The following is a 12,463-nucleotide window of genomic DNA, read 5'->3' as shown; positions in this document are numbered from 1 at the left end:
TCACCAGTGCAAGCTGCCCCTTCCCAGTTGGCCTCTGGTGCACAGCTTACCTCCTGCACTGCTTGTAGACAGTGTGCTGCTGCCCAGGCTGTTCAGATCCCAAAGCAGGCACCCGAAGGCTCCCGCTGGGGCCCGCTGGATTCACTGGAGCACACTGACTTCTCCCAGCTGGCCGCCCGGAAGCCCAGCTAGCCACTTGCAGGACTTGGAGATGTAATGCTGCCGCCCAGACTGATCTGGATCCGGAAGCGGAGAGAGTAGAGCTAAGGGCTTCTGCCTGAGGCCTTGCCCCAGATTGTGTCTCAGTCTGTCCGATTCCTGGAGTACGGAACCAAGATGGATGCTCCTCTCCTGACTCGAGACTTTTTTCTTAATGACATTTTGCTTGTATGCTATGGTTTCTTGTTCTTTAATTGTGTGTGTGTGTGTGTGTGTGTATGTGTGTGTGTGTGTGTGTGTGTGTTCTTGTGGTTCTCCTCCTCCTCCTCCTTCCTCCTCCTCCTTCTCCTCCTCCTCCTTCTTCTTCTTCTTATGCCTTGTTTGGGTTAATTTATTTGTTTACCTGTTAACTTTTAGAGAAAGAAAGGCCATTGGAATTGGGTCACTTGAGGAGAGGAGGAACTGGAAGTAGTTGGGAGAGGAGAAATAGTGATCAGAATATATTGTGTAAATATTTTTACAATTAAAAAATTTTAAAATAATGTTTTTATTTATGTTTTCATTTATGATGGACTTGGTGTTACATAAAATTTTGAGTGACATTTTATCTTTAAATTTTTGAGGTTATAATTTGATTGCATTTCATCCCTTCCTTTCTCATATCCCCCCCCTCCAATCTAGTCTATTCCAAATTCGTGTGTGTGTGTGTGTGTGTGTGTGTGTGTGTGTGTGTGTGTTCTTAAATATAACCCTTTAAGTCTGTATAATGATACAGGGCTGAATAAATATTTTAAATGCTTAAAAAGTAGTAAACAAAATAGAAGTGCTGAAGGAACATTACTTTTTAACAATACACAGAAAAGCTGGAGTGTAGGGAGAGGTGAACAGTACAAGATTCTTAGAATAAATCTATTGTGTGCAGGTCCAATTCAGATGAATTATCTCAGCAGAATACGGAGGAATCAATTTATACCATAGTGAGATCATCCACACATCCCAAAGTCATTCTGGGATATATATGCACAGGATTTGCAGAGGGAGGACATTGAGAAGTAAATGCTCCTGCCCACAATATGTGACTACCCTGACCATAGTCCTCCTTACCAGCCAATAGGGAGCTCAGGTCATTCAGCCAGGAGTCCCCTTTAATTGATCCTAAGAGCTTTCTCCTTGAGTTTCTATCCCAGGAGGCACCAGGACAAGCGCCTGCTCCTGGTCTCAGAAATGACAAGTGTTTCTTAAGGTCAGTGACCTCTATACAAAGAAAGACAGAGCTTCAGAGGAACACTAAAGACTAGCTGCTTGCAGGAACTGGGCAGCACAGTTCACACTTTTGTGGAAGCCACCTGTCACCTATCTTCTCTGTGATATGGAAAGGTGAGTGAATGCTAATCTTCCATTATGTAACTTTTCTGGCTAACACTGGAGATCCAAAGCAAAAGTGTCACTATAAAAGTGGCATTTGTGCAAGTATTTGAATGTCACCAAAGAGATAGAAATAGCACAATTCTTTTCTCAATGAGAGGAGATCTGAGTTTGAGGAAGAGCGATGGGTCAGAGACCAGATTATGATGGAAAGGTTGAGTTCCATTGTATAAACAGCAAAATGTCTAGCTTCTAATCACACAGTTTATTATGTATGATTTTCCTTATATCAAAATATCATCACACAGTACTCATAATTTTAAAATGAAACCAACAGATTTAGATTAATCTTTTATCTATATTGATGACTAGCTAGAAATTACATGTTGTCATGATTCAACATGGAACCCACAGAGGAGAGTGAGAAAATGCCACAGAGAGACTTTCATATCCTGTTGTCCAGAGTCCACTGTTGAAATATGGAAAAATTACCTGCACTGTCCATGGAGTTAAAAACACCAGCCCAGGCCTACTGTTGTTAGCCATGCCCTGTCTGCCATAGATCAGGGCTGGCAGGACTCATGACTAGGACTTACCTAAGAAAACAACTTCTGTTGTCTGACCTGAAGTATCAGGGAAGTAGCCAAATAAAGGCAGGGAGGACTCTGCTAACATGGCTGGACATGCATATTTTTCTTCTTCTACCATTTTTTTTTCTGAACAGACCATGTTATCTGCAGACATTACAGTTCATGACCCTGGTAAGGATCCGCAGCTGCTCTGCTCCCGGTTGAGGCTCAGCTTCTGAAGGATTTCAAGTCAGCCTTGCTGAGCTCTGGCTTACACGTTGCCATGAGAGGCTGCTGTGAATTTGCTCCCACAAACTCCCCGCTTGGATATTAGAGTCTCCCATGTCTACTTAGGCACAAATGGTCACACAAACAAACAAAGCTAAATTCACAAAAGACCAGGAATTATGGAAAGAGATTTTGGGTAGGCACAGTTCATATCTCTGCTTCAATGTTTATAGCTGAGCATTTGGGAAACATTAATTTTTCTATCTGTATAGCACCATCACATCTAAGATAATACTGTCTGCTGGGCCAACAGGAATGTCAGGCATCAAAATATAGCTCGCTAAGCACAGTGTGCATTAACAGAGTAAGTATTGAATTATGGTTTATCAAAAGTTATAGTCTTCCCTCTATTTTACATGCAAAATACCCCCCCACACACACACACAAAGAAAGCTGTGCATAACAGTATATGGCATGCCACAGATGGCCAAGCTGGGCAAAATGGGACCAGTAACTGACCACCAAGTGATCCCCCACCAACATCTCTCTGGAGTTTATCTTCTATGACAGTATAAGTACCAATAGTCCTCCATGATAGTCTTCAGTGGATGCCTAGTTTGATCCAGACAAAAAGTAGGAATGGATGCCACTTCTTGAGGTGCACAAATTAAAGTTAATACTTTTCCTGTGAAGCCAACAAATACTCTGGAGGGATCTAAGACTATTTGTCTAATCCAGATTTTGCCCACTACAGATTCATGGTTATGGTTTTCTAATCTCCCCACATATTGTTTGTTCTTCAAGAACATAGCTCCTCTCCAGTTTCCTAGCCAGTGTCAGCTTTGCTTAGAAATCCCAGAATTTGACTCCTGTCTGATTTCATTATCTTTTCCAGTTCCAAGAGCTTCAGAATTCATAGACAAGAATTCTAATGGTGTCTCTGTCTCCTAGGGCAGGTGCCCATTAGTGATATTGGTACTACAGGATCTTACAGGTTGTCTCTTATATTGTCAATTCTGAGGCTCTGAACACACTCTCAGTCTCTTTACTGATCATGCTTATCAGGCTACAGATGTGTTGTAACTGATCTGTTCTTGCTTCTGAGTGTTCTCAGTGGATTCACGTGGAACATGGTATTTTTCAAAGTGATTGCCATAAATATGATCAGAAATAGTGGTATACCTGCTATGGCATCATTGATGTTTTCTTGTGTTCAGTTCTGTCTGGTGCTGTGCACACACTCACATCCCTTCCCTCACTATTGTAAAGTGAATTCAGGAGTGTGCATGCTGCCACTGGATCACTTATGTGGCAAAGGCATTGTGTTCCACTGTTCAAAAGACATGACTCCATCTAACCTCTCCAGTAGTAATTCTACTTCACAGAGGTCACATTCACTCTCTCTGCTTTCTCACTGGGGTCTCCTTTCTCCACCTAAAAGTGTGTGCTCCCATTACTTGAATATATATTCCATGAGCTCCCATTACTCTGAATATATATTGGTTTTGTTCTAACACACTTAAAACATTTTCAAGATACATGGCAAGGCTTTGGTTAAAGGAAACTTTAAAAGTGAAAGTAATCTTTTTTCCCCATAGGTTTGCATTTTAAAAACCATTTTGTGTTTTATGGAATGCTTTCTTTCATGTAGCCCAACTCCATGGAGATGTAGCACATCTTCATAATCCTAAAAGTACCATACACCCTCCTGTTCAGGTCACAGTAATTAAAAGTTAGCACAGATGTTCATCTTCTTCTACAAAACAGCGTTTAAGAGCATTTCCCTCTGCATGAACACATATAACTTCATAGTTAACAGTTATTTTGCACATCTTAAACTTTAGGCTCTGTTCCTCTGCTGTCTATGTCTGTCTTTTCTGTTCTATATTTTTCTGAATTCATACTATGAGCACCAATAGCAGCAATGAATGGTGTCAGTCATTGCTATTAGTTGTAATGGAAAGTCATTGCATATGTTGATGGAACATAGGTTGATATTTCAATGTTTATATATTCTAAGTAAATGATTTTATGACTGTCATTTCTGATTTTTCAAGCGTTGAGCTCCTCTCTTCTTCTTATTTATTTAAGAGATGATTGCAGACTGTTGTCACTTCACATGGAGAACCTGAGAACTTATTTTTCTGTCTAAATGTACTTGCTTCTCATTTTCCTATCTTGCTTAACACTTTCCCATCTTTGTCATTTATCCTGTCTATTGCTCATTAGCTACTACGATTGAGTCTTCTAACTTCTACATGTGAGAGACAAATGTGGTAACTATCTTTCTGTGCCTAGCTTCTTTTTCTTCACATATTATTCTCCATTTCTATCCATCGTACTGTACATCAAAGCTTTTTCAATGGGTGAATAACATTATTTGGAGCATATATGATATCTGTTCTTCATCTCCTCTTCCAAAGACCGACGCCTAGGCTTGTTCCATTTATTTGCCAGTGTGATCACTTCTCCACAAGGGAGTGTTTGAATCTCCCTGATATGCTGTTATTATTTCCTTGGGAAATATTTTCTGCATTTTGAAACAGTGTCTTACTATGTAGCTTTGGACAATTTGGAACTCATTTTTATACCAGCCTGGCTTTGAGTTGCCTCATCTTCCGAACAGTTAGAATTAAAGGTATATTGCCAGCATAACCAACATTTTAAATAATGTAATTTTAAACAATATTTTTACTAATTCTTTAAAAATTCCATACACTATATTTTGGTCGGGTTCATTTTTCTTCTCTTAGAAACACCCCATGTCCCTCCTCTCTCCAATTTATTTTACTCTCTATCTCTTTTAAAACTCACTGTATACAATTTTATTGGTGACCTACTCTTAAGTATGTGGTCTAACTTTGGAGTGTGGTCTCTACAGAGAGATCATATCATTAAATAAAACTGACTCTGCCTTTCCCCAGAAGCTGTCAAATACAAACAGCTCCTCAGCCAAGAGCAGGACTATGTGCCCACCTCCTCCTCAATGCTGGGATTTTGTTTGGCTTGCACAGATTTTGTGTATCCTGTAAAATAGTTGTGAGTTCATATGTGTATCTGCTCTATTGAACACAACAAATAGTTGTGAGTTCATATGTGTATCTGCTCTATTGAACACAACAAATAGTTGTGAGTTCTCATGTGTATCTGCTCTATTGAACACAACAAATAGTTGTGAGTTCATATGTGTATCTGCTCCGAACATTCTCTTTTGGAAGTCATATGACACCTCTGGCTCCTACAATCTTTATTTCTCTCTCTCCTCCATAAAGAACCCTTGTTCTTGAGGAAAGGTGTGCGGTTTCACATTTAGATCTACACACTACAAAGTTTTTTATTCTGTTCACATTGACCACATGTAGAGCCTTGGGATAACTGTCATATATGACAGTAAGAAGCTTCTCGGATGAAATTTGAATGATGCACTGATCTATGGGTGTAGCAATAAATGATTAGGTGTCATGTTATTGTTATGTCTATTTAGTAGAAAAAGTAGTAGGTTCTCATCATGAGTTATGATCTATCTAGACACATATTCTTGGCCTTGTAAAGAGTTCCAGGTATGGGATCCAGATAGGGATGTGAGACTTTTATTATATTATGTCAGAAAATGGTTGGTTGCCCCAAAGCATTTGAGCTACTACTACATCAATGGCCATAGCTTGTCAAGCAGGTTGTAGTTGTAGCTCATATTATTCTGAGCACGGTGAGAGTGATGGAATTTTTCTTCTCAAGTTTAATTTTAAAATTATTTCTATATTCTAGATATTAACCTTCTGTCATTTGTTTTTTTTCTTTTTTTCTTTTTTTAATTATTGCCTATATTCTTTGTTTGCATTTGAAATGATTTTCCATTTCCCAGTTCCCGACTCCCCATAAGTCCCACAAGCCCTCTTCCCTCAGCCCATTCCCCAATCAACCCCTCCCACTTCTCTGTCCTGGCAGTCCCCTACAATGCTGCATCAAGCCTTTCCAGGACCAGGGCCCTCTCCTTCCTTCTTCTTAGGAATGATTTGATATGTGAGTTATGTCTTGGGTATTCAGAGCCTCTGGGCTAATATTCACTTATCAGTGACTGCATTCCATGTGTGTTCTTTTGTGAATGAGTTACCTCACTTAGGATGATATTTTCCAGTTCCAACCATTTGCCTAAGAATTTCATGAATTCATTGTTTTTAATTGCTGAGTGGTATTCCATTGTGTAAATATACCATATTTTCTGTATCCATTCCTACATTGAGGGATATCTGGGTTCTTTCCAGCTTCTGGCTATTATAAATAAGGCTGCTGTGAACAGAGTGGAGCATGTGTCCTTATTGCATGCAGGGGAATCCTCTGGGTATATGCCCAGGAGTGGTATAGCAGGGTCCTCTGGAAGTGTCATGCCCAGTTTTCTGAGGAACTGCCAGACTGATTTCCAGAGTGGTTGTACCAGCTTACAATACCACCAGCCATGGAGGAATGTTCCTCTTTCTACACATCCTCCCCAACATCTACTGTCTCCTGAGTTTTTAACCTTAGCCATTCTGACTGGTGTGAGGTGAAATCTCAGGGTTGTTTTGATTTGCATTTCCCTAATGACTAATGATGTTCAACACTTCTTAAGGTGCTTCTCAGCCATCCAAAGTTCTTCATGTGAAAATTCTTTGTTTAGCTCTGTACCCCACTTTTTAATAGGGTTATTACGTTCTCTGGGGTCTACCATCTGGAGTTCTTTGTATATATTAGATATAAACCCTCTGTCATATTTAGAGTTGGTGAAGATCCTTTCCCAATCTGTTTGTTGACATTTTGTCCTTTTGACAGTGTCCTTTGCCTTACAGAAACTGTAATTTTATGAGGTCCCATTTGTCAATTCTTGATCTTAGAATGTAAGCTATTGGTGTTCTATTCAGGAACTTTCCCCCGTGCCCATGTCCTCAAGGGTCTTCCCCAGTTTCTTTTCTACTAGTTTCAGTGTGTCAGGTTTTATTTGGAGGTCCTTGATCCACCTGGAGTTGAACTTAGTACAAGGAGATAAGAATGGATCAATTTGCATTCTTCTGCATGCTGACCTCCAGTTGGACCAGCACCATTTGTTGAAAAGTCTATCTTTTTTCCACTGGATGGTTGTAGCTCCTTTGTTGAAGATCAAGTGACCATAGGTGTGTGGGTTCATTTCTGGGTCTTCGATTTTATCCCATTAATCTACATGCTCACTGTACCAATACGATGCAGTTTTTAACACTATTGCTCTGTAGTACTGCTTGAGGTCTGGGATACTGATTCCCCCAGGAGTTCTCTTACTGTTGAGAATAGTTTTAGCTATCCTGTTTTTTTGTTAATCCAGATGAACTTGAGAATTGCTCTTTCTAACTCTATGAAGAACTGAGTTGGGATTTTGATGGGGATTGCACTGAATCTGTATATTGCTTTTGGCAAGATGGGCATTTTTACTATATTAATCCTGCCAATCCATGAGCATGGAAGGTTTTTTCATTTTCTGAGGTCTTCCATTTCCTTTCTTTTTTTTTAATTTATTGATATATTTATTTACATTTCAAATGATTTCCCCTTTTCTGGACCCCCACTCCCTGAAAGTCCCATCAGTCCCCTTCCCTCCCCCTGTTTTCCCACCTAACCCTTCCCAATTCCCAGTTCTGATTTTGCTCTATACTGCTTCACTGAGTCTTTCCAGAACAAGGGGCCACTTCTCCGTTCTTCTTGTACCTCATTTGCTGTGTGGATTATGTTTTGGGTATTCCAGTTTTCTAGGTTAATATCCACTTATTAGTATGATGTTCTCCAGCTCCATCCATTTGCCTAAGAATTTCGTGAATTCATTGTTTCTAATGGCTGAATAGTACTCCATTGTGTATATATACCACATTTTTGCATCCACTCTTCTGTTGAGGGATACCTGGGTTCTTTCCAGCTTCTGGCAATTATATATAGGGCTGCTATGAACATAGTGGAACATATATCCTTATTACATGGTGGGGAATCTTCTGGGTATATGCCCAGGAGCAGTATAGCAGGATCTTCTGGAAGTGAGGTGCCCAGTTTTCAGAGGAACTGCCAGACTGATTTCCAGAGTGATTGTACCAATTTGCAACCCCACCAGCAGTGGAGGAATGTTCCTCTTTCTCCACACCCTCTCCAACACCTGCTGTCTCCTGAATTTTTAATCTTAGCCATTCTGACTGGTGTAAGGTGAAATCTCAGGGTTGTTTTGATTTGCATTTCCCTAATGACTAATGAAGTTGAGCATTTTTTAAGGTGTTTCTCCGCCATCCGAAGTTCTTCAGGTGAGAATTCTTTGTTTAACTCTGTACCCCATTTTTAATAGGGTTGTTTGGTTTTCTGGAGTATAACTTCTTGAGTTCTTTATATATATTGGATATTAACCCTCTATCTGATGTAGGATTGGTGAAGATCTTTTCCCAATTTGTTGGTTGCCAATTTGTCCTTTTGATGCTGTCCTTTACCGTACAGAAACTTTGTAATTTTATGAGGTCCCATTTGTCAATTCTTGATCTTAGAGTATATGCTATTGGTGTTCTGTTCAGAAACTTTCTCCCTGTACCGATGTCCTCAAGGGTCTTTCCCTGTTTCTTTTCTATTAGCTTCAGAGTGTCTGGCTCTTTGTGGAGGTCCTTGATCCATTTGGATTTGAGCTTAGTACAAGGAGACAAGGATGGATCAATTCGCATTCTTCTGCACACAGGAACATCTGTAGACAATGGCAATGATTTCAGTTGAGGGTGTGTAGACTTTGATGTTGTTATGGTTTGTTGAGATAAAAAGGCACAGAGGTACATTCTGTGTATACACTGAGGTTTTGAGAAATGCTCTCTGGGTTGATATACTTGAAGTGCATTAGAGTCTGGACAGTTTCACAGGAGAATTCACAGGATTATAGAGTGAGTAAAATGCAGAAAATGCATGCCTGCTTGGTCATAGAGATGGCAATTACCAGGTAGAAATGGATGGAAGAGTCCCTGCTCTAAATAGGAGAGGAAAAAAGTCATTGAGAAGCCAGTAGGCCAGGTGGGAAGGAAAGCACAAGAGTGTCTGTCCACTCAAAACTGCCACCAAATGGAAAATACCTGCTGTTATTGTGTAGAGATACAACTCGGATTCCAGCACTGCCAACAGAGCACAATGTTTTCAGGTTATAAAGAAGTAGGTCCCAAGGAAGGGATGCTGCACGTATTCTACAAGTTCAAGAAGATGAGAAGGAGCAGATGTCGCTCTTGACTCAAATCTACAGGGTGAAAGTTGCTAGGTGGGCAACCAAAATTAAATAAAATATGTGTTTTCAGATACGTAATATACATAATAAAAAATGGGATTCCATGAAGGAAATACATCCATTTCTTCTCTTTCCAGCAACAGAGAAGTTTGAGATGATAACATTTGGAAACCAGACTTTGAAGTGGTAAACTGTGATATTTTCTCAGAAGCTGACAGATACACCAGTGGACCCAATACTTTCCATGATGATGGTGAGTCCTAACCAGACAGTTGTGACAGAGTTTGTGTTGCAAGGGTTCTCAGAGCACCCTAGTCTAAGAATGTTTCTGGCAGGCTGCTTCCTGTCCCTCTACACAGTGGCTCTAATGGGCAACATTTTGATCATTGCTTTGGTCACCTCCAGCACTGGGCTCCACAGTCCCATGTACTTTTTCCTGTGCAATCTGGCCACCATGGACATTGTGTGCACCTCCTCTGTGATTCCCAAGGCCCTGATTGGCCTAGTGTCTGAGGAAAATATCATCTCCTTCAAAGGATGCATGGCCCAGCTCTTCTTTCTTGTGTGGTCTGCATCTTCTGAGCTGCTGCTGCTCACGGTCATGGCCTATGACCGCTATGTGGCCATCTGCTGTCCCCTGCACTACAGCTCTAGGATGAGTCCACAGCTATGTGGGGTACTGGCCATGAGTGTATGGTCCATCTGTGCACTAAATGCATCTATCAACACTGGTCTGATGACACGGCTATCATTCTGTGGACCCAAGGTCATCACCCACTTCTTCTGTGAGATTCCCCCACTCCTCCTGCTTTCCTGTAGCCCCACATACATTAACAGCATTATGACTCTTGTGGCAGACGCCTTTTATGGAGGCATCAACTTCATGCTAACCCTGTTATCTTATGGCTACATCATTGTCAGTATCCTGCGCATGCGTTCTGCTGAGGGCAAGAAGAAGGCCTTTTCTACATGCTCATCCCACCTCATTGTGGTCTCTGTGTACTATTCATCTGTGTTCTGTGCCTATGTCAGTCCTGCTTCCAGCTACAGCCCAGAGAGAAGCAAAGTTTCCTCAGTGCTGTACTCAGTCCTCAGCCCAACCCTGAACCCCCTCATCTACACACTGAGGAACAAGGATGTCAAGCTAGCCCTGGGCAGATGCTTGCCATCTTTTTCCCATTAAGTGGAGATGTATATGGTGTTCTGGCCTGGGCTGTTCCTAAAAATGCTTTCCTGAAAGCAGCCATATGGAAGGCAGTGTACCTATTGCTGCTTTAGAAAACCATTTTCTGATTCAAGGACTGGACAATTTCACTTACTGCAACCACCAAAACAAAAAAATTCTTCAGATGTAAAATATATAAAAACCTACAAGGATTTCTTTTCTGACCAGTAGAAACCATTTCAAAAGTAAAGTTTTTTCTAAATGGAAATTAGATTTTTTTTTAAGTGGGTAACAATATTGATTCATATAAAATAAAACATTTTTAACCAGTGCCACCATGTAATCAGCACAGGACTTTATTCTAGGACTATGTTAATGAATACATACTTTATAAAGAAATTGTTGATGTAGAATGGACACAGAATCCAGAGAAGTCTAAAGCTGAGAGACTCGGGTTCTTCATTCCATAGCCTCCTACTAAACTGTGGAAGTCAAAGTCATGTATCAGAGATAGAGTTTATGTTACAAAGATGAACTCACATATTTGAATCCAACTTACCTAAGAAAATGATGATTATCAAATATGGGAAAGATTAATTATTTCCAACAAATAGCTTTGAGAAAACTAAATGAATGTTTAGCTTGGAATCAGTTGAAGTGGGATAGAGTTGGACCCAAGATCCGGCTGTTCTAATTCTCTAACTATACTGAATGCTTGATGATAACTTCTAAAAAGTCATAAAAATTTTCTTGCTCATTTTGAGGGTTGAAAGTGCCTGCTTAGGTGATTGATGTCTGTAGCTTAATGGCAGTGGGGATAGGGGAATAGGAGGATTAAGTAAAGTAGCCTTTGTCCTATCTCCACAGGAGCTGCTTGGGCTTAACTCCCAGCCTGCTAGATGAAGTCCCAGGAAGAAAGAGGGACACTTTATTTCTGAGTTCTGTATCTAAAAAGTCTCTCACAACTCTTCTCTAAGAGAGGATCTCCAAAAAATGTTCTCCCTCTCTTTTTCCTCAGCACTTGTACATCTTTCAGAATACAAGATGACATGGTAAAAAGTTCACCACAAGTGAGTGTTTACACACAAAGACTGTTTACATGCATACCCATTAAGAGTAAGTGTCTGACTAAACATTTATTATCTGTCACAAGCTCAACAGGTTCATTGAAAGTTAAAAACCATAATTTTGTGACTAAGTTATTATTGAAGTTTTGTATAGATAAACCTAATTAATTTCTTATCTTCTCTCCTTGTACCTAGAGTAAATTGTTAGTTCCCTTTTTATGACCTTTGGTTGATGGTTTTACAACCTCTTGGAATGTGCTCTAAGTTGTAAATGCCTGCTTTCTATCTCAGAAGCAAATAACTCATGACCCTTGAAGACTGAGAGTTCTCATTGAATGTTTGACATCAAAAAGACTTCAGAGCAGTCTTATTATAAAAGATCTTAATAATTACTAACATAATTTTAGGAATTTATAGGATCATCATTAAGAATTAAGAAATCATCTATTTGTTTATATAGCATCACTACAAGACAGTACATCTTTGTTGTTCTGCAGAAACCTGCTCAAAAGGGTCGGCTAATACCTAGTGATTATTATATACATTTAATAATAACAGGAAAAACATATTAATAGCAAGAATCTTTCCTCAAATGTAATCTTCTCAGCCTGCCTAAAGAAGCGAATTCATAACTTTAGAACCCATGGTAGAACCATTTCAGGGAGATCACCTACTA

General features: G+C 40.0%; 1 protein-coding gene across 1 annotated transcript; it reads left to right on the top strand.

The window, feature by feature from the left end:
- Nucleotides 1-9,787: 9,787 nt before the first annotated feature.
- On the top strand, nucleotides 9,788-10,738 carry LOC127678789 (olfactory receptor 13A1-like). The gene has a single exon (XM_052173972.1). It carries the CDS (start codon nucleotides 9,800-9,802, stop codon nucleotides 10,736-10,738), a length of 939 nt encoding a protein of 312 aa, XP_052029932.1. The 5' UTR covers nucleotides 9,788-9,799.
- Nucleotides 10,739-12,463: the final 1,725 nt, after the last annotated feature.

This window comes from Apodemus sylvaticus, chromosome 1, assembly GCF_947179515.1.
Source record: "Apodemus sylvaticus chromosome 1, mApoSyl1.1, whole genome shotgun sequence".
NCBI classification, from domain to species: domain Eukaryota; kingdom Metazoa; phylum Chordata; class Mammalia; order Rodentia; family Muridae; genus Apodemus; species Apodemus sylvaticus.
Note: the sequence above shows the minus strand (reverse complement) of the source record. Positions and strands in the feature narration are given on the sequence as shown.